Genomic DNA, 24,109 nt, shown 5'->3' with positions numbered 1-24,109 from the left:
CTAGTGACACAGTGTCCCTTGACACAGCTTTTGCGCAAGAGCAGCAGCGGCTCAGACCAAAGGATTTTGTCCCTGTTGCTGGTGGTGGCCGGGTGCATGGGCGTAGGAGAAGGTACAAGATCAAGCCGTTCCCATAGTTGTGCATCCAAAACTGGCAGCTCAGAGGTGCCCGCCTTTGTCCTTGGAGCTTTGTCGATGTGTCGCCTTTGCAGAGCAGTGGTCCCACGGCAACCAGGGAGCTGTGCCGTGGCTTTTTGCTGGAGGTAAGGAGGTTTCTGGAAGAGGTTTGCAGGGAAAACCTTCTCAGCAGGACTGGGGCTGGGTGGGATGAGCCAGGAGCTGGGCGTATGGGGGTCTGCAGGATGCTTGGGCACCATTGGACCTTGCAGCACCCCATGCAGGAGCAGGGTGTTTTTCCATCTCCTTTTGCTTGCTCCACGACTTTTCATTATCCTGGCTGACACATATCATGTTTCCCGCAGCTTCTCTCCATATATTAGTAGCCCTGGGTGGGGTGGCATGTATTACTTGCGTGCAGCGTCTCTATCCCATCCTGCTGGAAAGGGGACAGCCTTGGAAGGGCTGTTTCAAGACGGGCTTTCTGCTGGGAGGTGACCGCGGTCAGGGCTGGTGAGGACGAGGAGGAGCCATCCCAAGGTTTTCCATGCAGCACTGTCCCCGTGGGCTGGTGGTGGCCTTCAGAAGTGCTTCAGTGCTCACCACGAGGGAGAGGGACGGTGGTGTTTCCACCCCCCAGCAGCCTGTCATGATAGACGTGACCCTGTCTCCATGGGGTAAAATGTGTAGATGCAATACTGGGGAGCAAGGGTGAAATGGTTTGGGAGGACAACCCCTGAGAGCCCAGGGTCTGGATGGTAGAGAAAGCTCAAGGACCCACCAACCCTGTCTCAGCCTGGTGCCATTGACTTGGAAGAGCTGCCTTTCTTCAGAGCTTGGCTTTTCTGGTCAATGCTGCCTATAGCTTGATGCCACCAGGGACAACCTTTCCATGGGAACATTGGAACAGGCTGTCCAGAGCAGTGGTGGAGTCACCATCCCTGTAGGCGTTTAAAAGGCACATAGACAAGGTTCTTATGGACATGGTCCAGTGCTAGAGTTAGGTTATGGTTGAACTCGATGATCTTGAGGGTCTCTTCCAACCAAAATGATTCTATGAAGCTCATCGCAGGCAGAGCATTTTTTTCTTGTCTTCCCTGTTGCCGTCCCCAGCATGTCATGGAGCACTATCTGCAGGTCGATATCCACCTGTTGGGTAGATTGAGTCCCTTGGAGCCCCCTTCTTCGTCAACAAATGTCCCATCAAAGCCACTGCGGCCACTTGGCGCTGGGCGTTGTGCAAGACACGCTGATGACACAAAAAGGGCTGCCCTTTGGTCAGGCCTGCCGTTGGCTTGATGAGGAGGTAGGACCAGGTGACATAGGGACATCTTTGCATCAGGTGGCCACTGCTGAGCAGGGACATGCCAAATAGCAAAGTTCAGGTCCAGTAGAAAATGGGATGGTTGAAGGCCAGGGGCCAAAACACCAGTGGCTGGAGCAGTGGAAAAACTAAATGCGGGCTGCACCTCTCCCAAAAATAGCATCTCCAACATGGACTCAAGCTCTGTTTTGAAGGAGAGGTCATGACAACCCCTCTGTGCCCTTCCCGGAGGGGTCCTGGTGGTTACCCCATAAGTGGCCACAAGTATTAAATTCACTCAAAATGCTTTGAGAAACCACAAGAAAAGACAAACAGATGTTCAGCCACGCTGGAGATTTGGGGTGGAAGCAGCATGTGGTGGTGGCAGTTCTCTTGTGGGGGGGACCACTGGGTTTGACTCACCCCCTACATGTGTTTTGGGGCAAGGATGCTACTTGGGCATTTATATCTTTCCAAGGATGCTCTTGGGCAGGGAGAAGCCTGGAAATGCCCCATCAGAGGCAGAATTGCTTTTTTTTTCCTTATTCCTCTCAACAAAAGAAATCCATGAAGGATGGGGGGGAGCTGACCCCCAGTATTTGGGGTGCCTTACTTCCCTCTGCATTGGGTGCTGGAGCATGGGGAGCTCGAGCCTTTCACCCTACCCCAAAAAAGCCCCTCAAAGGCGCACCCTCTGCAGATTTGCGAGACAGCCATCCCAAACCATCCTATTACTTTGCCCTATGGAGTTTGCCTCTTTTCTACCCCCCTCTTCTTTTTTTTTTCCTCCTTTCCCTTCAAATCGCAGCCAGGAAGACCCTCTGACGTTGGCGCGGATGCTGTGAGCTCCTCAGGGCTGCTGGGGGAAGGCAGCAGAGGGGATATCCCGGGTCATATAACCGAGATCTGGCTGCAAGCGGGGCTGCCATCGGCTGCCCATGATCTTCCGCTGCTGGGGACGGGTGGGAAGGATGGGCAGGGGCCTGCGTTTGGCTGGGGAGGGTCTTTTCCCCCCCAGTGCTGAACGTTTGGTGCCTTGTTGTGTTTTTTTTTTTTATGAGCTTTTCCTAGCAGCTAAATGTCCTACAGTGCAAAGAAGTTCCAAATTCAGGCTGCTTGGGAGGGGTTGCATGTGGGGATAAAACCCAAAATCACAGCTAAAGGGTCCCTTGAGGGATGGCTGGAGCATCTTGTGCTGCCCCACACGCATGTGATGGGAGACACAGCCCCAGCGCCCATGGCCATCACCGACATGGGGTCCACATTGCATCAGGATTGAGGGCCAGCTCCAAAGCCAGAAAAACAACTCCCAAAGGGCTGTTTTAGGCACTTCCCACGCTGTGCCTCAGCCTTTCTTCGAAGAAAAAAGGTGTGAATAAAAGATAAAAGAGGTTGATCGTGTTTACGGGGATTTCTGGTGCATTCCCAGCTTACACAGCACTAGGAAGATTCTGCTCTTTGTTATCTGGCTGGCTGGCTGCCTCGTGATCCCCATTTCTTCTTCTTGCCCAGTCTCCCAAGTGCCTCCTGCTTGTGAATCTCCATGCCAACATCATGCCGGCTTGTTTCTTCACTGCCTAACCACCAAACTCCTTAAATCTGACCAGGGCTATAAAATCAGGAGGCATACAGCAATTTTCCGTGAATTTACATGTGAGCCAGTGTTTACCACACAGCAAAAAAGACGTGGAGGAAGTTGCTTGAACTGGTTTCTCTTGCAGGTGCGTTTCGGTGGGCTGCCGAGAGCTCCCCATCGCTCTCCCTTTGCACCCGTGCGATTTTAACCCTTCTCGCTGTTTTGTTCCAAAAACATCCCCTGTGGCAAAAGAAGCAGAACAGAAAAATAACCCCGCAGAGGAAAAACCCTGCAGCGCATCCTCGTAGGTGGTGCTGGGTACTGCTCTGTCCCTGGTGGCAGATGCCCCTCAGCCTCCCCACGGTGTTTTCCCAGGACATCCTCATCTGCTCCTTCCACCCTGCACCTGGAGCAGGATGTGCCAGTGGCCACTTAGACCTCTGTCCCCAGACACCAGCTCCTGCGGGGTGTTTTGTTTCCGTCACTCTCCTCCTGGATCTTTCCTGTTTCCTTCCGCGCGGATGCGGCCGGAGGAAGTCTTGGTGTGTTGGCTTTCCTCTGGCTGGACCCCGGCTGCGGTCATGGGCTGGGGATGGCGCCGTGGGTCTGTGCCTCTAGGGACCTCTGCTCCCTGGTGGTGGTGCTGGTGGCAATGGTTTTACTACTAGTGGTGGCAGTGGTGGTGTTGCTCATGCTGGTGGTGGCGACAGTGTTGATGGTGATGCTGGTGGCAGCAGTGTGCTGCTTGTGCTGGTGGTGGTGGTGACAATGGTTGTGCTGCTTGTCATGGTTGCAGTGATGGTGCTGCTGGTGCTGGTGGTGGTGGTGGTAGTGGTGCTGCTCGTTCTGGTGAATCACAGAATTGTAGAATCAGTGTGGTTGGAAGACACCCTCATGATAATGGAGTCCAACCATAACCTAACTCTGGCACTATACCATGTCCCTAAAAACCTCGTCTAAACGCCTTTTAAACCCCTCCAGGGATGGTGACTCCACCACAGCCTTTACCAACACCTGACAAGACTTTCTGTGAAGAATTTTTTCCTAATATCCAATCTAAACCTTCCCTGGCACAACTAGAGGCCATTTCTTGTCACTTGCTACTTGGTAGAAGAGACTAATCCCCTCCAAGCTCCTTTCAGACAGTTCAGAGATCAGGTCTCCCCTCAGCTCCTGTTCTCCAGGCTGAACCCCCCAGGTCCTTCAGCTGTTCCTCATAAGACTTGTGCTCCAGACCCTTCACCAGCTTCATCTCCCTAAGTGAAGGTGGTGGCAGTGGTGGTGCTGCTGGTGGTAGGTGTCCTTGTGTGTGACCAGGCCCCATAGACCTGCTTGCTGTGGTCACACACAGAACTGGTAGATGTGCACAAAACTCCTACATGGAAATAACTGGGACTCCTCAGGAACTCGTGGTTTTCATCAAGGTGATAGAAATGCTCGTCATGCAGGTGGGATTAGGAGCAGGATGAGGACTTTTTCAGCCATGAGGGGAAAAGGTCAGTCGGTGTCTTGATACGTGGGCTGAAACCAGGAGAGAGGTCGAGCAAATGTAACACAGATGAGTGTGTTTTTAGATTTTTCTGAAGGTGAACTTTGAACGGGAGATGTGCTCACTCGGGAGATAGCTATATTTATATACGGGTGAGATACATATTGTTTGGGTGAGTAAGAGCCTTTGTTCTGAGTCCCGCTGCTAAAGCCCCCATGGAGCGACAATTTGGCTCTGCAGAGCTTCCTTTTCCTTTGCTGTGCGCAGGAAAAGCTGAATTCACCAGCTGCGTCCTACTATCCTGAGTATCAGCAGTGTAGCTGTCAGGTCTGGCAGCTGCTCATGGGTTGAGCCAAGACCTGTCATTGGCCCCAGCAAGGAAGACCTGGCCTTTTTTTTGACTGGAGGTGCTGGGAGGAAGAGCAGCCCCATCCCTGATGTTGCAAAGTCTATCCCTGGATGGCTGAGGCCAAAGGGTGCGATAATTATACAAAGGCAAGTGCAGGGTCCTGCACCTGGGGAGGAACAACCCCAGGCACCAGTACAGATTGGGGTGGACCTGCTGGAAAGCAGCTCTGCAGAGAAGGACCTGAGAGTTCTGGTGGACAACAGGTTGACCACGAGCCAGCAATGTGCCCTTGTGGCCAAGAGGCCAATGGTACCTGGTATGCATTAGGAGGAGTGTGAGCAGCAGGTGGAGGGAGGTTGTTCCTCCCCCTCTGCTGTGCCCTGGTGAGGCCACACCTGGAGTTCTGTGTCCAGTTCTGGGCTCCCCAGTTTAAGAAAGACAAGGAATTACTGGAGGGAGTCCAGTGGCTATGAAGATGCTGAGGGGTCTGGAGCATCTTTCTTATGAGGAGAGACTGAGAGAGCTGAGGCTGTTCAGCCTGGAGAAGAGAAGCTGAGAGGGGATCTCATCAATGTTTATAAATATCTCCAGGGTGAGTGTCAAGAGGATGGACCAGACTCTGTTCAGCGGTGCCCAATGACAGGATGAGGGGCAACGGGCACAGACTGAAGCACAGGAGGTTCCATCTGAATATGAGGAGAAACTTCTTTCCTTTGAGGTGCCAGAGCCCTGGAACAGGCTGCCCAGAGAGGTTGTGGAGTCTCCTTCCCTGCAGACATTCAAACCCACCTGGACACATTCCTGTGCAATTTACTCTGGATGGACCTGCTTTAGCAGGGAAGTTGGATCTCCAGAGGTCCCTTCTAACCCCAACCATTCTGTGATTCTGTAATGGAGCTGCTGCGTTGCAAAGGAATAATTAGGAGAATCCCATGATCCCCTGTGCTTTGGGGCGCAGTCAGGAAGGTGGTGGCTCAGTAGTTCCCATCCCCCAGAGCAGGATCCTCTTTTGCCCTCTTGCCACACCAGAGTGCATTCAGAGGAACTTCCACAATCATGGTGAAAAATATCACTGTGGCTCACATAGTGTGTGTGTTATTTGGGGGCTTCTCAAGGAAGCAGCCTACCATGTCGTATTATCCTTGTGGAAATTCAAAGGTAAATCATAGAATAGTTTGGGTTGGAAGGGGTATTCAAACTCATCTAATCCAACCCCTTGCCATGAGCAGGGACATCTTCACCAGATCAGGTTGCTCAGAGCCCCGTCCAGCCTGGCCTGGGATGTCTCCAGGGATGGGGCATCCACCCCCTGGCCAACCTGGGCCCAGGCTCTCACCACTCTCAGCGTCAAAAATTTCTTCCTCATGTCCAACCTGAATCTCCCCTTTTTTAGTTTAAAACCATCCCTCCCCAGCCTTGGGCATGGCAGGGGGACAGTGACAGCAGGATACCCAGCTCTGCCGGTCATCCGTGCTGGATTTCCTTCCTTGGGCTTCATCCCAATGGGTTAGAGCCTGAAAGGCCGGTGCTGAGCATCCTCATCCAGGGCTTGCTTGTTGCATCCACACATGCTTCATCCAGATCCCCTGTAGTACTGCAGTCAGAAGGATATTTATTCACTTGACAGGTTCTTAATATTAGCTGAAACACCCTTTTCTACATTTTTTTCTGCCATGTTTAATATGATGATCAACATTGCAGCCTCTAGAGCTGGGGATGATTTGCAATTGAATATCCATTAGGGATTTATGGGCTTTGGGGCTGAATTGCTGGGATGTGCAATTGCCAAAATATTTATAATGCCTCCACTGGAGAGGAGACCTTGTGGAAAGGGAGCACTCGCTGTTCTCATACACAGGCTATTCCCACTGAACCTCTGTTACTGGCAGCAAGAATACCCAAAGGAATAAAATATTACATGGGATGCAGAGCACCAATGGAGCTTGGGCCGTGTGTTGGATAATGATGGGGAGCAAGTAGATGAGATTGATGATGTTCTTAGGGACATGGTCTAGTGCCAGCGTTACTTTAGGCACTGGACTCGGTGATCTTGAGGATCTTTTCCTACCAAAATGATTCTCTAAGATACCGCTTCCAGTGTGTGATGCTGGGGTTGGGGCTCACAGCAGCTCCCGGTCCCGTGGGGTTGCACAGTGGGTGGGTTTAATCCAAGGCACAATTAAATGTAGACATGGTTTTTAGTAACACGACCCTGCGGTCCATTACAATGGGGTATGAGGTTGTTTGGGGTGGGGAAAAAGTGATATTTTGCTGCTTTTCCTTGTGCACTGCAAACACCTCTCACAGTGGTGCATCAAGGCTGAAGGGGCAGAAGGCAAGACGTTGTTAAATGCTGTGGAAACTGAAAGAGCCAAGAACCAAAGGTGTTAAAAGGAAAAGCAGCAGGCCCTTGGGTCCTTTGCTTCAGAGAAATTGGATTTGCAAGGAGGTGATTTCGGGCAATATCAGCTTTCCAGCTCAGTGCTGTTTGACCACGAGTCACTGTCACAAACCACAGAGCTGGTTCTGTCCCATGTCCTTCTGGCTCTGGGGTAGCATTACCTGATATTTTACAGGAAAAAAGAGTCAGGAGTGATGAGATGTGATTGACAAGGGGGTTTGAGGCAGCTCAGGGACAGGGACATAAAAGGGTCTGCAGAGGAGCTCAGTACCAAGATCTCTTTGAGTTTTGTCCCTTTTCCTTCTCATAGCCCCCTCTGAGTTCCTTTCCAAAAATCCCAGCTGGAAACCCGTGGGCATAGGGATGCACAGTGCACCAAGGCAGTGCCAGGGCTTGCACATGCTGCCAATAATAAATAATCAGTGCCCTGCCAGTGGGGAAATTCACTATTTTAGCAGCCAAACTGGGCACGTTGAGGAGAGCACAGCCCCATGTCCCACTGGCGTTTTTTCTCCTTTGCTGTTTGACTTTTTGCTATTTGATTTTTTCATTTCTGGGGACTGCTGGTGAAGCAGGAGCCAGGGAGTGGGTTGTAAATGGTGCTCAGCCATGGAGCAGCCCGTTGTAAGCACCTGGGTGCTGTGATGAGCTGGTCGGTGCTCAGCACACCTCCCTGCTCCCACTTTGTCTCATTGCATCGGGGTAAAAACAACCCAGAGGGGAAGGTTTCTGGGTTCTGGAGCCTCAGGAGGAGAGGCGAGGGGGTGCATGCTGGCCCGGCTCGGGTTACTTATGTGCTTATGGTCTATTTTGAGGCTCTGACCACATGGCGCTAAGCAGCCGCTGACCCAGGGAAGGCACCAGTTTCAAAACAAGAGTCTGGCAGGTGACGACCCAGGCATGCGATGGGTTCCCTGAGCAGGGCTGGCAGCACCCTCACCTCCCCACCCAGGCCCATCTTCTGCTAGGTTTTGGCATTTCCACAGTGGGAATTGATTTTTAATTCTTCCCATCACCATCCTTGAAGGCAAAGGTGCTGTGAGCTTTATGCAGAGTGATGCGCTGGCAGCAGTGGGGATGTGGCTGAGCGATCAGGGGGACACATCCATCATCAGCATTGGCAAAATGACCCTGGCCCCCTCCTCTGCTCCTCCCGCGCCACAAGAAAGCTTATTTGTGGGTGGCTTAGTTGGCCTAAGAGCATTAGAGGTGCATTTGGTGGACATGAGCTGCTCGAGCAGCGCCGGGAGCATGTGGCTGATTAGGAGCAGCAACGGCTGTTTTCAGGCAGAACACGGCATTCAGGCTGGAAATATTCGCCCTGCCACCTCATGCGTTTTGGGGACACAAAGGTGAGGTCCAGGGGGAAGGGATGGGTGCGGGGGGAGTCAGCTTGTGGTGCTTAAATACACCAGCCAGGTGCTGGTATTGGGTGGCGTGAGAGTAAAGCTCCTTCCCTGTTCATGTGCTTTTCTCTTTCAATGGGGGAAGTGCGTGTTACCCCCACTACTTCACAGTGCCATTGCAGCTTTTCAGACAGTATTTCAGATTTTTCAGTTCTTTTTTAAAACACTGGCCCAGGTTGCCCAGAGAGGTGGTTGATGAACCATCCCTGGAGACATCCCAGGCCAGGCTGGACAGGGCTCTGAGCAACCTGAGCTGGTAAAGATGTCCCTGCTCATGGCAGGGGTGGCACTGGATGAGCTTTGGAGGTCCCATCCAACTAAAGCTATTCTGTGATTCTTTAAATACTGCCTTGCTTTCTAATCTGCTGCCTTCTGCAAAGATGAGCATGATCAGGGATGCTCATGTGGGATGCTTAAGGTCATGGGGAGCTTATTTATACTTGTAAATATCTCAAGGGTGGGTGTCAAGAGGATGGACCAGACTCTGTTCAGTGGTGCCCAATGACAGGATGAGGGGCAACGGGCACAGACTGAAGCACAGGAGGTTCCATCTGAATATGAGGAGAAACTTCTTTCCTTTGAGGTGCCAGAGCGCTGGAACAGGCTGCCCAGAGAGGCTGTGGAGTCTCCTTCTCTGCAGACATTCAAACCCGCCTGGACACATTCCTGTGTGATCTGCTCTGGTGAACCTGCTTTAGCAGGTGGGTTGGGCTGGATGATCTCCAGAGGTCACTTCCAACCCCAACCATTCTATGAGTCTGTGATGCTGCGGGTGCTGGTGCGTTCACGGGCACCGTGTCCTCCCTACCCCGCACCGGCCAGGCGCTTTTCCTCAGAGCCAGCCTGGGGAGGGAGAACACCCTCACCACCGCCTTTTCCTTTCTCTCCCCAACAGCCTCGCTCTCTGTTGGGATTTATGGAGGTGCTGAGGAGCAGCTCTGAGCCCCGCAGCCCCCGGCAGCCCGTCCCCTAAAGCAGCGCCCGCCCGCCTCGCCTCGTCTCGCCCGGCACCCCGACCCTCCGACTCAACCATTCAAGGCTTCCGTGCATGGATCGCCCGAGCGAGGGACCGCTGCCCAACGCCGCCGACGCCGCCCCGTAGACTCCCGGCCCCCCGTGCCACCCCCAAGTACTCCACATACCCCGATGGGGTAACGTGACGGGGGTCACCCTCCCGCCACCGCCACCCCACACATGCAGAGGCCTTTCTAGAGTGCCAGGGAGCGCACGGCACCGGAGGCGGCAGCCGCTCGCCGTCGCACACACACCGAGGACGCCAACACTACAGCAAAGGGATTTTTATTTTTTTTTTAATTATTATTATTATCATCATTAATATTATTTTGTTTTCCCTTCTGGCTTTTTCCCTGGGAGGGCTCGCGGTGTGTCAAGCAAGCCAGCACGCACCCAGGAGCTGGGATTATTTGCACAACGTCTGTATATTGAGTTCTCAATCCTGTTTTATTTTTTAAGTACAGAGGGGTTATTGCTTCTTTTGTTTCCCCCTCCACGCCACACTTGTCTTGGATTTTTTTCCCCCCTCGCCATCAGCACCACCTCACTCCTCCCGTCCCACCATGGCCCGAATGAACCGCCCCGCGCCAGTGGAGGTCTGCTACAAAAACATGAGGTTCCTAATCACGCACAACCCCACCAACGCCACGCTCAACACCTTCTTGGAGGTAAGGAGGGGAGGCTGGAAGGGGGAGACCATGGCCCAGCTGCACATTTTGGGGCTAAAAGCTGGTGTCGTGATGCAACAGGGATCGGTCCTCTGTAGGATGAGGCAGCAGAACGTCCCCTTTGGTACCACGGCCCCCTGTGGCATCCCAGGGCGATGGGTCCAATCACTGCTAGCTTTTCAGGATGGGATGTTTTGGAGGACCCCAAGTGTGGTGGAGATGGAGCAGAATTGCCTAATTTCTCTTGCATCCAGCTCCACCAGCACATCAAGGGGCTTTGCAGCAATGCACAGGGCTGCACATGCAACCTCCCCTGCATCTCCTTAACAAGGACTTTTCATCCCAAATATCCCAGAGTCTTTCCAATGCCTGCAGGGTGTTGGGTGACACACAAGGAGCCGGAGGACTCGGTGTTGTGTGAACCAGCAACGGTGCCTTGCCTGGGTGTTAGGAGGGGATTTAATGGATGCATGTCCATGGTACGGGGTGAAAGGCTTTGACTTGCTCTTTTTATCAGTGCTTGGGGGAAAGGCATCATCCTGCAGGTTCTGTTGAGCTGGCACAAGCAGGTTGTGCTTTAAAGGAGGGATTTGGGGATGATGCTGCATTCATGGGGGGACCTGGGGCTACGCATGAGCCTGGCAAGGAGTTTTTGGCCTTAGACCTAAACCTCTTTGAGGTCTGATGTGCTGGCACCAAAGGTGTCTTCTGAGCTCAAGGAAACCCTCCCAATGCATACCGGAAAAAAGAAAGTGAGAGCTGCAAGAGGGTGATTGGGATTTGGGAACGGCCACCCTATAGTCTGCATGCTGCACACAAGGCAATGGGGACAGCACAGTGGAAAGAGGGAAAATTCGCCTTTCCTTTGGCTTCCTGGATTTTTGGCTGAGCTGTCTCGTGTACAGGGGTTTTGCCGTGGTCTGACAAGAGCACACGAGGAAGGAAGGAGGTGGATCATGGAAGGAGACGACCTCACACAGTGCCCGGCGGGGCCGTAACGCCGGCACATAATCCAGGGGCAATCTGTGCGGTGGGCGATAAGCCGCACTGGAAACAGCCCAAATCCCACACCCAAGCCTGCAGCGCATTGGAGTGATGATGGGATACGGCAATGAGGTCAAGAATGAGCCCCTGAGCAATCTGCAGGATGCTGAGTGTGGTCAGCAGGGTCTGCTATGAACCCCCCAGCCACCTCTGTGCATTTCTGCAACGGGAGCTACACCCTCACAGGGCACAAATAATTTCTCTTTTTGGGGGATTAGCACCTGTGTCAGGGATGTTTCTTTGCCTGGGGTGTAAAATCTCTACTGGTGGAGCCGTCGGGGCTTAAAAATAAAGGGCCACACTGGGGATGGACCTTTTAGCAGGGCCTGTTGCAGCAGGACAAGGGGTGATGGTTTTAAACTAAAAGGGGAGATTCAGGCTAAACACGAGGAAGAAATTTTTACAATGATGGTGGTGAAATGCTGGCCCACGTTGCCCACAGAGGTGGTGGATGAACCATCCCTGGAGACATCCCAGGCCAGGCTGAACAGGGCTCTGAGCAACCTGAGCTGGTGAAGATGTCCTTGCTCATGGCAGGGGTGGCACTGGATGAGCTTTGAAGGTCCCTTCCAGCCCAAACTATTCTATGAATCTGTGATTCTATGGTGCTTGCAACTCCAAGGAGTCAAGAAGATGCTCGGTAAAAGTCCTACTGTGGCCACGCAGCTTTGGTGCCCTTGGATTTGACATTTCTTTGTGCTTCCCAGTCTGTGTGGACCACATTGGGGTTTGCTAAAGGGTCCAGAGATGGGCTGCAGTTCTGTTTGAGGGTCAATAGGGGGCAGTGTGGTTGTAGCAGGGTTTGGATATGTTGGGGTTAACTAGGCTGCTATTGGCAGGGTTTTTTCAGCCCACTCGTTCTCCTTCCCTCTCCAGGACCTGAAGAAATACGGTGCCACCACGGTTGTGCGAGTGTGCGAAGTGACCTACGACAAGACCCCCCTGGAGAAGGACGGCATCACCGTCATGGTAGGTGGGCAGCAGGGTGGGCAGAGGTGGGGGCTTAAATACCCCCATCCCTGGGGTCTGTTAAACAGCTTCATTTCAGATAAACCAAAGCGACATTGCTCTTGCGTGGGAGCAGGGTTTGAAGCCAAACTTCATCCCAGGGGGCGAGGCAGGAGAGCTCCCCGTGCTGAGCTGGGGCTGTGCTTTAAAAAAGGAAAGCGCTGCCCACGCACCCGAAACTGTGACTCACACGGTTGATTCGGCAGCTGCCTCCCCTGCCTGTCACTCGGGTTTTAAAGCATCCAGGGGATGAGAGCGCCTCATGCCACGTGAAAGATGCTCATGGTTCCTGTTACCCCCGACATTATCTTGGGGAATAAGTGGTGGTTTTGCTCTTCCAGCAGCCGGCTGGTGCAGCTGTGGGGGATGAAAGGGAGCAGGCAGCGAGCAGGAGAAGGCAAGAGGGCAGAGCAGGCAGCTGCCTGCGCTGCATCTTGGCTGATAAGTAATTGGAGATGATGTCAGGCGTGATTGCCCTGCCAGGGAGCTGGGCTCCAGCTGGAAAGTGGGGCTCTGCTCATTATTTAGAAAAGGGTTTGGAAGCGCCTCGTGTCTCCTGGGTGGTCCTCTGCTTGTGAATCCTCTCTGTATAGCTCTCTGTGCATAATGTATATCCTAGAGAGAGCGCTATATCCTAGATATAGGGATGTAGGTACATAATAGATCCTATGTCTCTCTAGGTACAGATCCTCCTGATGCAGCTCTCTCTAGGTATAGATGCTATGTGTCTGTAGGCTGTATATTTTAGGGAAAGACAGCTGTATCCTACATATAGAATAGTATGTAGGATATCATATCTGTATGTATCATATCATATCATATCACCATCCAGAGGGACCTGGACAAGCTCAAGAAGTGGGCTCATGCAAACCTCATGAGGTTCAAGAAGGGCAAGCATAAGGTCCTGCACCTGGGTCAGGGCAACCCCCGGTATCAACCCAGGCTGGTGATGAAGGGCTGGAGAGCAGCCCTGTGGAGAGGATGTGGGGACACTGGTGGGTGAAAGGTTGGACATGAGCCAGCAATGTGAACTTGCAGCCCAGAAGCCACTTATGTCCTGGGCTGCATCACAAGGAGCGTGGGCAGCAGGTCAGGGAGGTGATTCTGCCCCTCTGCTCCGCTCTGGTGAGACCCCCTGCAGTGCTGGTCCAGCTCTGGGGTCCTCAGCACAGGACACACATGGACCTGCTGGAGAGGGGCCAGAGGAACCACAGAAATGACCTGAGGCTGGAACAACTCTGCTGGGAGATCAGGCTGAGAGGGCTGGGGTGTTCAGCCTGGAGGAGAGAAGGCTCCAGGGAGACCTTATTGCAGCCTTTCAGTGCTTAAAAGGGGCCAATAAGAAAGATGGGGACAGACTTTTTACCGGGGTCTGTTACCACAGGAAAAGGGGAAACAGTTTTAAACTGAAAGAGGGCATGTTGTGGATGCCCCATCATCACATTACCTGTTCAAACACTGAAGTGACTCTCAGCAGCTTCTTTCACCATCTCACACCAAGGATGATTTCAGCAGAGCAGCCCAGTGACTCACTCCACAAACACAAGGATTATGGCCCCGTGTTTCCTACCACCGCAACTCACCATGCCATGTCCCCTCTCCTGCCTGTCCCTCTCTCCCACTGCTGCCCTGCCAGTGGCCACCCTTCTCCTGCTGAATATATTTTTGGGAGAGAAATCCTCATTTTGGGAGAGACGTGCAGCTTCAACTGGCTGCAAGTGCCCATGGGGAGAGACCATCCTTTCCCCAAAATGCTGCAGCAATCGCAAGCAAGGAGTGGGTGTCACTTTTCCCCCTTAGCAGGTCGCAGGGCTGGGGGGTGCTTAATGCAGCACCCGTTTTACCCACTTCATCACCGAGCTCCAACGCTGAGTCCCTACAGCTTGAGGATGAAGCTCAGAAGATGGGCCTTGTTTCTTTGTCTCTTAAGAGCCTTTCCTGAAGGATGCTGTTTAAGTGACCCATTTGGAGGGGTCTCCATCCCTTCAACTCTCTCTAGGGTGGTGTTTGGGCTTTCCCAGAGCATCCTTTCAGGACTTGTTCATTCACCTTCCATACTATGTGTTGCAGAAGGCTAGAAAGCTTGAAAGTAGCTGTGTGGAGAAGGACCTGGGAGTTCTGATGGACAACAGGTTGACCATGAGCCAACAATGTGCCCGTGTGGCCAAGAGGCCAAAGGTACCTGGGGTGTATTAGGAGGAGTGTGAGCAGCAGGTCGAAGGAGGTTGTTCCTCCCCCTCTGCTCTGCCCTGGTGAGGCCACATCTGGAGTTCTGTGTCCAGTTCTGGGCTCCCCAGCTTAAGAAGGACAAGGAATTACTGGAGGGAGTCCAATGGAGGGCTATGAAGATGATGAGCGGTCTGGAGCATCTTCCTTATGAGGAGAGACTGAGAGAGCTGGGTCTCTTCAGCCTGGAGAAGAGAAGCTGAGAGTGCTTTTCATCAATGTCTATCAATATCTCCAGGATGGGTGTCAAGAGGATGGACCAGATTCTTTTCAGTGGTGCCCAACGTCAGGATGAGGGGCAATGGGCACAGACTGAAGCACAGGAGGTTCCATCTAAACATGAAGAGAAACTTCTTTCCTTTGAGGTGCCAGAGCCTGGAACAGGCTGCCCAGAGAGGTTGTGGAGTCTCCTTCTCTGGAGACATTCAAACCCACCTGGACACCTTCCTGTGTGATCTGCTCTGGTGAACCTGCTTTGGCAGGTGGGTTGGACTGGATGATCTCCAGAGGTCCCTTCCAACCCCAACCGTTCTGTGGTTCTGTGAAATTTGGCACCACCTCAGGCCCTGAGCTTTCAGCCATCTCTCCAAGCCACTTTTGCTCAAACTTCTTATGAAGTGGCTTTGTGCTCCCAACTCTGTTTTTAGACAGAACCTGCTGCGGGGGAGGATGGGGTGTTGCCATCCAAATGGGGAGAAGACAGGCAATAGCCACCCTTGTCCCAAACGCCATCACCTTGAGCAACAAACAATCCCCATGAGTTTTTCCCCAGGGTCTGACAGTATTTTCTTCCACCTTGCAGGATTGGCCGTTCGATGATGGAGCGCCTCCTCCCAGCAAGATAGTGGAAGATTGGCTCAACTTGCTGAAGACCAAGTTCTGCGAAGACCCCGGTTGCTGCGTGGCCGTGCACTGCGTGGCTGGGCTGGGGCGGTAAGTCAGAGCCTGGCACCCCACCTGGAAAGGGAGAAGTGGGAAGACCTTGTAAACCACTCCTGCTCTCCTTCCACCTTAGAGCGGGGTTTTACATGCAGTAGAGACATGAGCAGGAATAGGCGTTGATGGGGTGGGGAGCTGTTGCCCCTAAAATTTTCCTGAAAATTTTTTAGGAGAAATTTCTTCATGGAAAGGGTTGTCAGGCACTGGAACAGGCTGCCCAGGGCAGTGGTGGAGTCACCATCCCTGGAGGGGTTTAAAAAATGCATAGACAAGGTTCTTAGAGACATAGTTTAGTGCCAGTGTTAGGTTAACAGTTGGGCTTGATGATCTTGAGGATCTTTTCCAGCAAAATAGTTCTATGATTCTATGAGCTCCTCCTTTCTCTTCTCATGGCCAAATCCTGGGCACTGTGGGGCGGACCAAGGTTGCTTGGTGCTGTCCTACCCGTGTCACATGGGGATTTTGCTTTTGCTAGGAGCTCATTGTGGAAATACTGCAAAATCACCTCCCTGGGACAGCCATTCCAATGCCTGACCACTCTCTCTGCAAATAATTGCTTTCTAATAGCCAGCCTACATTTCCCCTGGCAGAGTTGAAGCCCATGGCCCCTTGTCCTATTGCTGACTGCCTGGGAGAAGAGACCAATCCCCACCTGGCTAGAACTGCCCTTCAGGTAGTTCCAGAGAGTGAGGAGCTCACCTCTAAGCCTCCTCTTCTCCAGACTAAACAAGCCCAGCTCCCTCAGCCTCTCCCCATAGGTCTTATGTTCAAGTCCCTTCCCCAGTCTTGTTGCTCTTCTCTGGACCCGCTCCAGCACTTCAATCTCTTTCCTGAGCTGAGGGGCCCAGAACTGAACACAATACTCCAGGTGTGGCCTCCCCAATGCAGAGTACAGGGGAAGCATCACTGCCCTTGTCCTGCTGACCACGCTATTTTGGATACAGGATGCCTCCTGCTACAACTGGGAGCCAATGCTTTTTGAGAGCTGCTGCATTTCACTGCTCCCCCCACTGCAGGTCAAGTTTTGCATGTGGATTTACATCCACTTTTCCCATAGATTTGCCTCCAATGTCCTCATGCTCATTAGAAGAGCAGCAAACAGCTCAGGAGTTGGACTCGATGATCCACTAGTTGGACTCGATGAACCTTGTCGTTCCCTTCCAACTCAGGACATTCTACATAATAAACAGCTTCCAGTCCCATCCTGAGGGTTTCTCCCCTAAAATCAGCCGCTCCTTGGGACAGCGCTTGCAGCCAAATGGCAAGAAATTACAAATGAAAAGCCAGGGCTGGTGATTGCCCACAATGCCACCCATACAGCCCCACGACATGTCCCCTCTGCCCCACAATGGAGTGTCAGCCCCTGGGCCACATGCCTGGGGAGTGACCACTGCTTCTGTTGCCTTTCAGTGCTCCTGTCCTCGTCGCGCTGGCCTTGATCGAGAGCGGGATGAAGTACGAAGATGCCATCCAGTTCATCCGACAGTAAGTCGAGCAGTGTATCGGTGTTGGGGGATCTGAAACGGAGGGATCTGCTGTGCCTCTGGGTGTGTTTTGGGGCACCAGCGTTGCTTTTCTCTCATTATGGCACCGAAAAAAAGGGGGGCAGCACCAAGCACCCTGTGCCTTTGCATCAGGGCTGTGGGATGCTGGGGAGGCATCTGGGAACATCCTTGGGGAGATTTTGGCAAACACCCCACTTTGGGCAACCTCTCCATGTGTTTCTTCCCTTTCTCTCCATGTTCTAAGACTTGTGGGGTGGATAAGCAAGAAAAGTTGCTGGGGTTGGTGCTTCTCTCCACTCCCAGAGGATGCACACAGCTGCAGCATCCAAAATTCCTTCTTGCTCTAGGCAGGGGTGTTCAGCACCCCAACAAGGGTGGTTTTGGGGTGGGGAGGTCTTCTGCCACACCACTGACTCTACTGGCTCTTCTCTGTTCCTATAGGAAGCGCAGAGGAGCCATCAACAGCAAGCAGCTGACGTACTTGGAAAAATACCGACCAAAGCAGAGACTCCGATTTAAGGACCCTCATAACCACAAGAACAAATGCTGCATCATGTAACCTCAATGACCTCTTGCCAAAATCCGTGCACACAGACACCCCGGGCACTCACGCGCATCCCACCCCCTCCACCCCCTCGGCCAGCCCCGTGCACCCCACGTGTCACCCCACTGACAGGGCTGGGGTGGGGGGACATGGAGCACCACCAGAGTGTTCCAGCACCCACAGCACGGTCATACCGGATCCCCAAAAAAACGCTGCTCTCTCCAGCTACATCCATGAGGTGTTAGCAGGCAGTGAGCTCACGTGATGGTTCTTCATCGCCTTCCTCCTCCTCCCTTTCCTGTCTCGTTGCACTGAGAGAGATGGTGCTTGTTTTGGGGTGATGCAGGCAGGGCTGTGCCAGCTGAGAAGGGATGGGGAGCAGGAGGGCTGGAGCACCCCCAGAAAAACCCTTTCCCACCTCTTCCCTATAAATAAGGGCTGCAGCAACGGGAACGAAGGTGGGGATGGTACAGTGGCCTCCGGGGGGAGGATGGTGATGGTAGGGAGAGGTGAAGGAGGCTTGTAGCTTGGTGCTGGTCCTGTGGCCATGGAAAGGGCTGAGCTAATTCTCTCCCCAGCACCATTCCCTTTCTCCTGGCTCCTCTCCCACCTCCCCATCTCCCCGTTGCCTTGATGCCAACTGGGATGCTACAGGTGGGGCTCATTGGGGGCTCCCTGCAGCAAAGGCAGAGGCGCTGGGAAATTTGGGGACCATGGTGGAGCTTTGGGGCACCCAGCTTTGCCAGGGTGCAGGGACAGCACGTGGTCCCCCAGAGTGTGGGGTACTCTTTATTTATAGCTTCCAAATTCAATGCACAGGCTGGTGGGTTCTTTCCTGCCGTGTCCCCATCACCAAGCCGTGGCACAACCCCCAGTTCTGGCTGCAGCACCCTGGGAATGCAATGTGCATCTTGGGGCACGTCCATGTCCTCCACCACCGCTTTTGCTGGCAAAGGGGCTGGGCTGCAGCTTTCCTGGGGGATTTTGGATGCTCATGGCAAGAGCACATCACCAAATTTTGCACCTGCCTTTCCCAAATCTTAACATGGCACCTGTCACCCCAGGACCCCCCCGGCGCGTGCCCTGGTGGGGTGGACTCAGAGCTGCCCCCAAGCCAGGACATTAAACATCTCTCAACTTTCTGCCTTTTGAACGCTTGCAGCAGCTGGAGCGGTGGGCACGTAGGGGGTGTGGGGGTGTTTTTTTCTTTTGACAAGGATAAGAAGAAATTTGCTAATTAAAGAAAAAAAAAAACTTAAAAAACCCCACAAACCTGTTTGTCTTCTGCACGTCCTCTGAACTTTCTTTCTCCTATCCCTGCCCAGTGGAGCCGGGGAGATGACCCGTGGACCCCAGACCGATCTCCAGCACTGGGTCGTAGTTGGTTGCCATCCATTGTCACCAGGGCGAACATGTGGCCCAAGGGATGCTCCAGGTATCCTTTGGGCTCGCTGCTGCTCACCTCCTCAGCTGCAGAGGATCACAGATGGTGGCACAAGGAAAAATAGTCATCCAGCATCTCATGGTCTTAGGCTACCCCACTTGAGATGCCTTCAGAGCGCTGTGTTAGGTATCTCCAGAGGTTTGTGTGCCTTCCAAAACATAGTGTCCAGAGATATTTGCTTCAGAGGATTCATCTCTTAGGATAAATGGTGAGGAAGGCTGGTTAGACACCTTCGTTACCGGCAGAATGGTAGGGGGTGGCTTCATACCACCACGCACAGGCAGAAGAGGAGCTCGGAGCCATTTGCAGCGCCATTCCTCCGCTCCTGATGGGAGCCAGCCCTGCTGCACAGCAGGGATGGCCATCCCATGGGATGCGCTGTGGCTCCAAGCAAAGTGGAGACCCTCCACGCATGGCCCTGGAGCTGCCATACTGCATACCTCGTGCTTGTCCAAGCCCCCACATGACGACACGGCCTTCAATTCCTTGAGTTTCTCCTTCCCCATTCCAGGCTGTTGGTTCCTATGCCTCATGGGGAAGGTGGCAGTGGTTGAAGGTTCTGCATTGGTTTGGGAACAGTGAGAAACTGGGTTGATAAAAAGACCTGATCCTGTATTGCAGCAGTTCTCTTGGGTGTGTTCACCATCCCCATCCTGTCCTGTTGTGTCCTGCTGCTGCTCAGACAGGTGCTGCTTCATCCCCAGGGGTGGTAGGAGGTGGCTCAGCATTGCAATGGGGACAACCCTCATCTCTCTTAGCCAGGAGACCTCATCCCATGTGCTCTCCAGTCACAACACGTTGTGCCACAACTTGCAGAGAGTTCAGGATAAAGCAGTGGGAATTGTTACTTTGTAGGCTTGGAGATGTTTCTGCCCTGGCAAGAAGAGAAATATTTTCCTTGCCCATGCTTGTGGGAGCGTCACATTAGCAGATTGCCCAGGGCAAGGGGTCCAGGGCTTCAGCCACGATGTTTTGGAGCTGAGATCAGGATGGGGACATTAGGGCTTGAATTCAAGCCTCCTTCGGCCACAGGAACTCGTCACCTCCTCCGTGTAGGGTTTGATGGTGGAAGTGCTCATGGAAGTGCTCGGTGCTGCGCTCTGCTGAGAGTACACTCAAATCTCAGCTTGCTGGGCTTGTTTGGGGGGAACACGAGGAGTTTGCGGTGCTCCTTCACTTTATGTAGCATCAACCCAACCACCTTAAAAATAGAACTTCTAGTGTAAGAGAACTTCTTGACCTGGTACAGTCCACGTGGCCAAATCCTGAGTGCCTCGGGCTGGCAGAGCAGCATCTTGATACTCTTCAGTTTTGTGAGTCACTGCAAAAAAAACAAACCCAAATCATGCTGCTTGTCCTCAATTTCTTTCTTTTTTCTTGTTTTTATCTATGTCTTTCCACTCTCTAGAATTTGCTGTCATCTCTCATGCGCTGCTCCATGGACAGGACACCTCAGCAGCCCAGGAGCTCCTGTCCTTGCATGGAGGGTTTGAACCCACTCCAAAGTTTATCTGGGTTGGACTGCCGAATATTTGGGATTTTTTTTTATATAGACTTGGACTCTTCTGTCTGAAGTACCAGCTCCTTGATGTTTCAACCTAGAGAAGTTTATGGAAACATAATGGGCTGGGGTTATCCAACTGGGTTTGGGGTTGGGAATTTCAAAAAAGAGCCCAGTTCCATCACAAAAATCTTGGGACAGTTGGGGAAGAGGGAAGGTTGGAACCCAGTAGGCACATAGCACCAGAGCAAGGCCTAACCAGCCAAGGGCTCATGGTTTGGGGGTCTCTCCTTGTACAGTAATCCTCATTTCACCTTGGATGCCAAGATGTTGAAAGGAGAGCCTTATAAATCAGATGTATTTGCTGACTCTTACTGCTCCAGTTGTCTCCATTGGGTCATAGGGAACAGACACCCCCATGGCTTTGGCTACAAACCAACCACCTTATCTGCAGAAGCAGAGGTACAAACTGTGTTTTATACCTTCTCACCCCTATCCATCTCACTCACCCCCTCTATGGAAACCCACCATCCCTCCATAGTTCGCAGGGACAGCGCTCCAAACTGGTAGAAAGAGCTTTGGAGACCCAAGAGATGGCAAAGAGAGATGCCCTAACCATCCAACCAAGAGCTTGTAGGTTTTGCCCGGGAATCAATCATGGCTGAACCTCATGTGGGGGAATAAATCTGAGCAGGAACTCATAGTTGTGTCCTCACACCCTTAGGAGGCTTTTGTGTCCCTTCTGTTATCCATGTTTGCCAGTCGGATGGGGCGCGTGGTGGGGACAGCGGTGGGAGGAAGGCAATGTGGCCATTACAAATGGCCAGCTTTTTATTGAAGAAAGGTCTGGTGATGCGTATTTAAAGACTTTACATTTTTAACTTCACATGAGGAGTCTTGCAATAAGGCTGACACTGTGGTGCTTGGGCTGAGAGCTGCAGATGAGGAGGATTACGAGTAACAGATTTCCCGAGGATGCTGAGAGTCTTGCTCGATCTGCAATAGAACAAGTCGCTTTCTTCTTTCTTTCTTTCTTTCTTTTTTTTTCTTTATTTTTAAATTTTCATTCGTTTTGTTCATTTTTCATTAGTCCCAGTGGGAAAGCACACGGGGAGATTTGTGACTTCCATGCAGTTTCCAGGATCTTATATCTCATTTGCTTCCCGCGGGCTGGGCAGGTGCAGTTCGATGGGTGGATTTTGATGGAATTCTGGCTGGTGGAATCAAAACGTAGCTGGTTTCTCTGCTTGGGGGGGTTGTTTTGGGTTGTTTTGCTGCGTTGGGCTTCCCTTTAGATGCTGATCTCCCAATGAACTCTTGACTTCCCTTCTGTTCCTTTCTGTGCAACAAAGCATTGCGTATTTTCCTTTTTAACTCATCGTAGTATGTAGATTAAGCCCAGATTACTTTTTGTTGTTGTTTTTTTTTGGTCTGAGCCATAGCTAAGTTATTATACCCAATGCTTTTTGTATCAGATGGCATCACTTTGAATATGCAGATGAGGTATAGGATCTTGACACTTTATAACCTTTTTAAAAAAAGAAACTTGTCTGTTTACTTACATCTTGTGTAAAAAGGAAAAAAAAATGTATGCCTTTTAGTAATCACTTTTTTTTTTTTTTAGTTTTATGAGAAATTATGGCAGTTTCACTCCAGCAGCGAAATAAAAAGCGTTCACTGTTTTGTACATGCCTGTGTGCTGCGGTGCTGCTAATGGGGGAGTTAATCAGATGAAGGTGACAATGGCAGAGCCAAATTCAGGCCAAGGGACAGTGGAGGGTGCATGGGGGGGCGGTCAGGGTCCTGCTGCCTCCCCTTGGCTGGAGACCGCAGCCCACTCGGGTCCCATCCCAAATGTGTCCTGGCCACATTTCCCACCCATTCCCTGGGAGAACTGCATCCAGTTCTGGGCTCCCCAGTTTAAGAAGGACAAGGAATTACTGGAGGGAGTCCAGTGACTACAAAGATGATGAGGGTTCTGGAGCATCTTTATGAGGAGAGATTGAGAGCTGGGGCTGTTCAGCTGGAGAAGAGAAGCTGAGAGGGGATCTCATCAGTGTTTATAAATATCTCCAGGGTGGGTGTCAAGAGGATGGACCAGACTCTGTTCAGTGGTGCCCAATGACAGGATGAGGGGCAACGGGCACAGACTGAAGCACAGGAGGTTCCATCTGAATATGAGGAGAAACTTCTTGCCTCTGAGGTGCCAGAGCCTGGAACAGGCTGCCCAGAGAGGTTGTGGAGTCTCCTTCTCTGGAGACATTCAAATCCACCTGGACACATTCCTGTGTGATCTGCTCTGGTGAACCTGCTTTAGCAGGTGGGTTGGACTGGATGATCTCCAGAGGTCCCTTCCAACCCCAACCATTCTGGGATTCTGTTTTCCTCCTCTCATTGCATTCCTCTTTCCTGGGAACTCCCAGGACAGACAACAGAAGTGGCTGGGAAAGGGCTGGACCTACTGCATTTAGATAGAATCACAGAATCATTTTTGCTGGAAGAGACCCTCAAGATCGTTGAGTCCAACCATTAGCCCAACACCGGCACTAAATCATGTCCCTAAGAACCTCATCTATGCATATTTTAAACCCCTCCAGGGACGGTGACTCCACCACTGCCCTGGGCAGCATGTTCCAATGCCTGACAACCCTTTCCATGAAGAAATTTTTCCTAATATCCAGTCTATGATGATGGGCTACAGCCAAGTTATATAAAGTGGAGCCCAAGGCAGAGAGAATTGATTAGCCCAGTGCCAAGGCAGGTGCTAGGGTTGCACCCAGGGCTCCATGTATTCACATAAAGCCCTATTCCCCGTGGGCTGCTCTTTGCCCCATCCAACATAATCACTTCACGATCCATCTCCAGCTCTTCCTTAGCAAAACATCGTGCAGATCTTCAGTAGTGATTGCCAGGCCAGGCATCCCTCACTTCTAGCATCCCTCCAGCATAGTCTAATCACAGCAGGGTCAGGAGCCAGCGCTTTGCCAGAGAAAGTCCAACCAACAACAGTCCAAGCAAGGTCATGTCCAGAGTAGGGTCTGGCAGCAAAGGGACCCCAGAGCTGATTTGCAGCAGCAAACTTTCCTTGGTTGAGCAAACTAATTGCATTGCTCACTTACCAAAGTGCGTCATGGTTTTTAAGTACCCACTTCATCATGAAATCGTTGGTGCAAGCAGAGCCCACACACACCCTGATCCTGTGTCTAGCATGTCTCAACCAACGCAGTTCGAGGTGTTGTAAGGCTCAGAGATGCCTTTTATCCTGCATGGAAAGAGCTGACCCCATAGCAAGGCTGTAGGGTGCCGTTGGACAACCTGCTCAACTGAGGGTCCCAGTTGGGTCCCCAAGGGGCCATGGCTAATAAATCACAACATGTAAGAGCCTGACCACTCTGGGACATTTGTACAGTGGGCAGCGCTTGCACCAGAAACACACCAAATTCCTGGATCGACTGTGACCAGCAGGTCTGGGCTTTGGAATGAAGCAACAGTGTGAGGAACCAGCTCCTAAATATTCATGATCCACCAGTGTGAACACACCTGCCAGGGTCAGCTGGGTTAGGAAGACCTTGCAG

The 24,109-nt window shown here is 52.2% G+C and overlaps 1 protein-coding gene across 2 annotated transcripts in view; it reads left to right on the top strand.

The window, feature by feature from the left end:
* PTP4A3 (protein tyrosine phosphatase 4A3) overlaps positions 1-22,221 on the top strand; it is a 49,657-nt gene extending 27,436 nt beyond the window's left edge. Inside the window, exons 1-6 of one of the 2 annotated variants that reach the window (XM_065054497.1) lie at positions 126-263; positions 9,537-10,323; positions 12,244-12,336; positions 15,404-15,534; positions 16,951-17,025; positions 17,487-22,221. In XM_065054497.1, the coding sequence (XP_064910569.1) occupies positions 10,219-10,323; positions 12,244-12,336; positions 15,404-15,534; positions 16,951-17,025; positions 17,487-17,604 (522 nt within the window). In that variant the 5' untranslated portion in view covers positions 126-263; positions 9,537-10,218 and the 3' untranslated portion in view covers positions 17,605-22,221. Of the gene's footprint in view, positions 1-125; positions 264-9,536; positions 10,324-12,243; positions 12,337-15,403; positions 15,535-16,950; positions 17,026-17,486 lie in introns of those variants that run through there. The other variant, XM_065054496.1, reaches the window with a different exon arrangement.
* The last annotated feature ends 1,888 nt before the right edge of the window (positions 22,222-24,109 follow it).

Source organism: Columba livia, chromosome 2 (genome assembly GCF_036013475.1).
Source record: "Columba livia isolate bColLiv1 breed racing homer chromosome 2, bColLiv1.pat.W.v2, whole genome shotgun sequence".
NCBI classification, from domain to species: Eukaryota; Metazoa; Chordata; class Aves; order Columbiformes; family Columbidae; genus Columba; species Columba livia.
The sequence above is the reverse complement of the archived record's forward strand: the minus strand, read 5'-3'. Positions and strand labels throughout refer to the sequence as shown.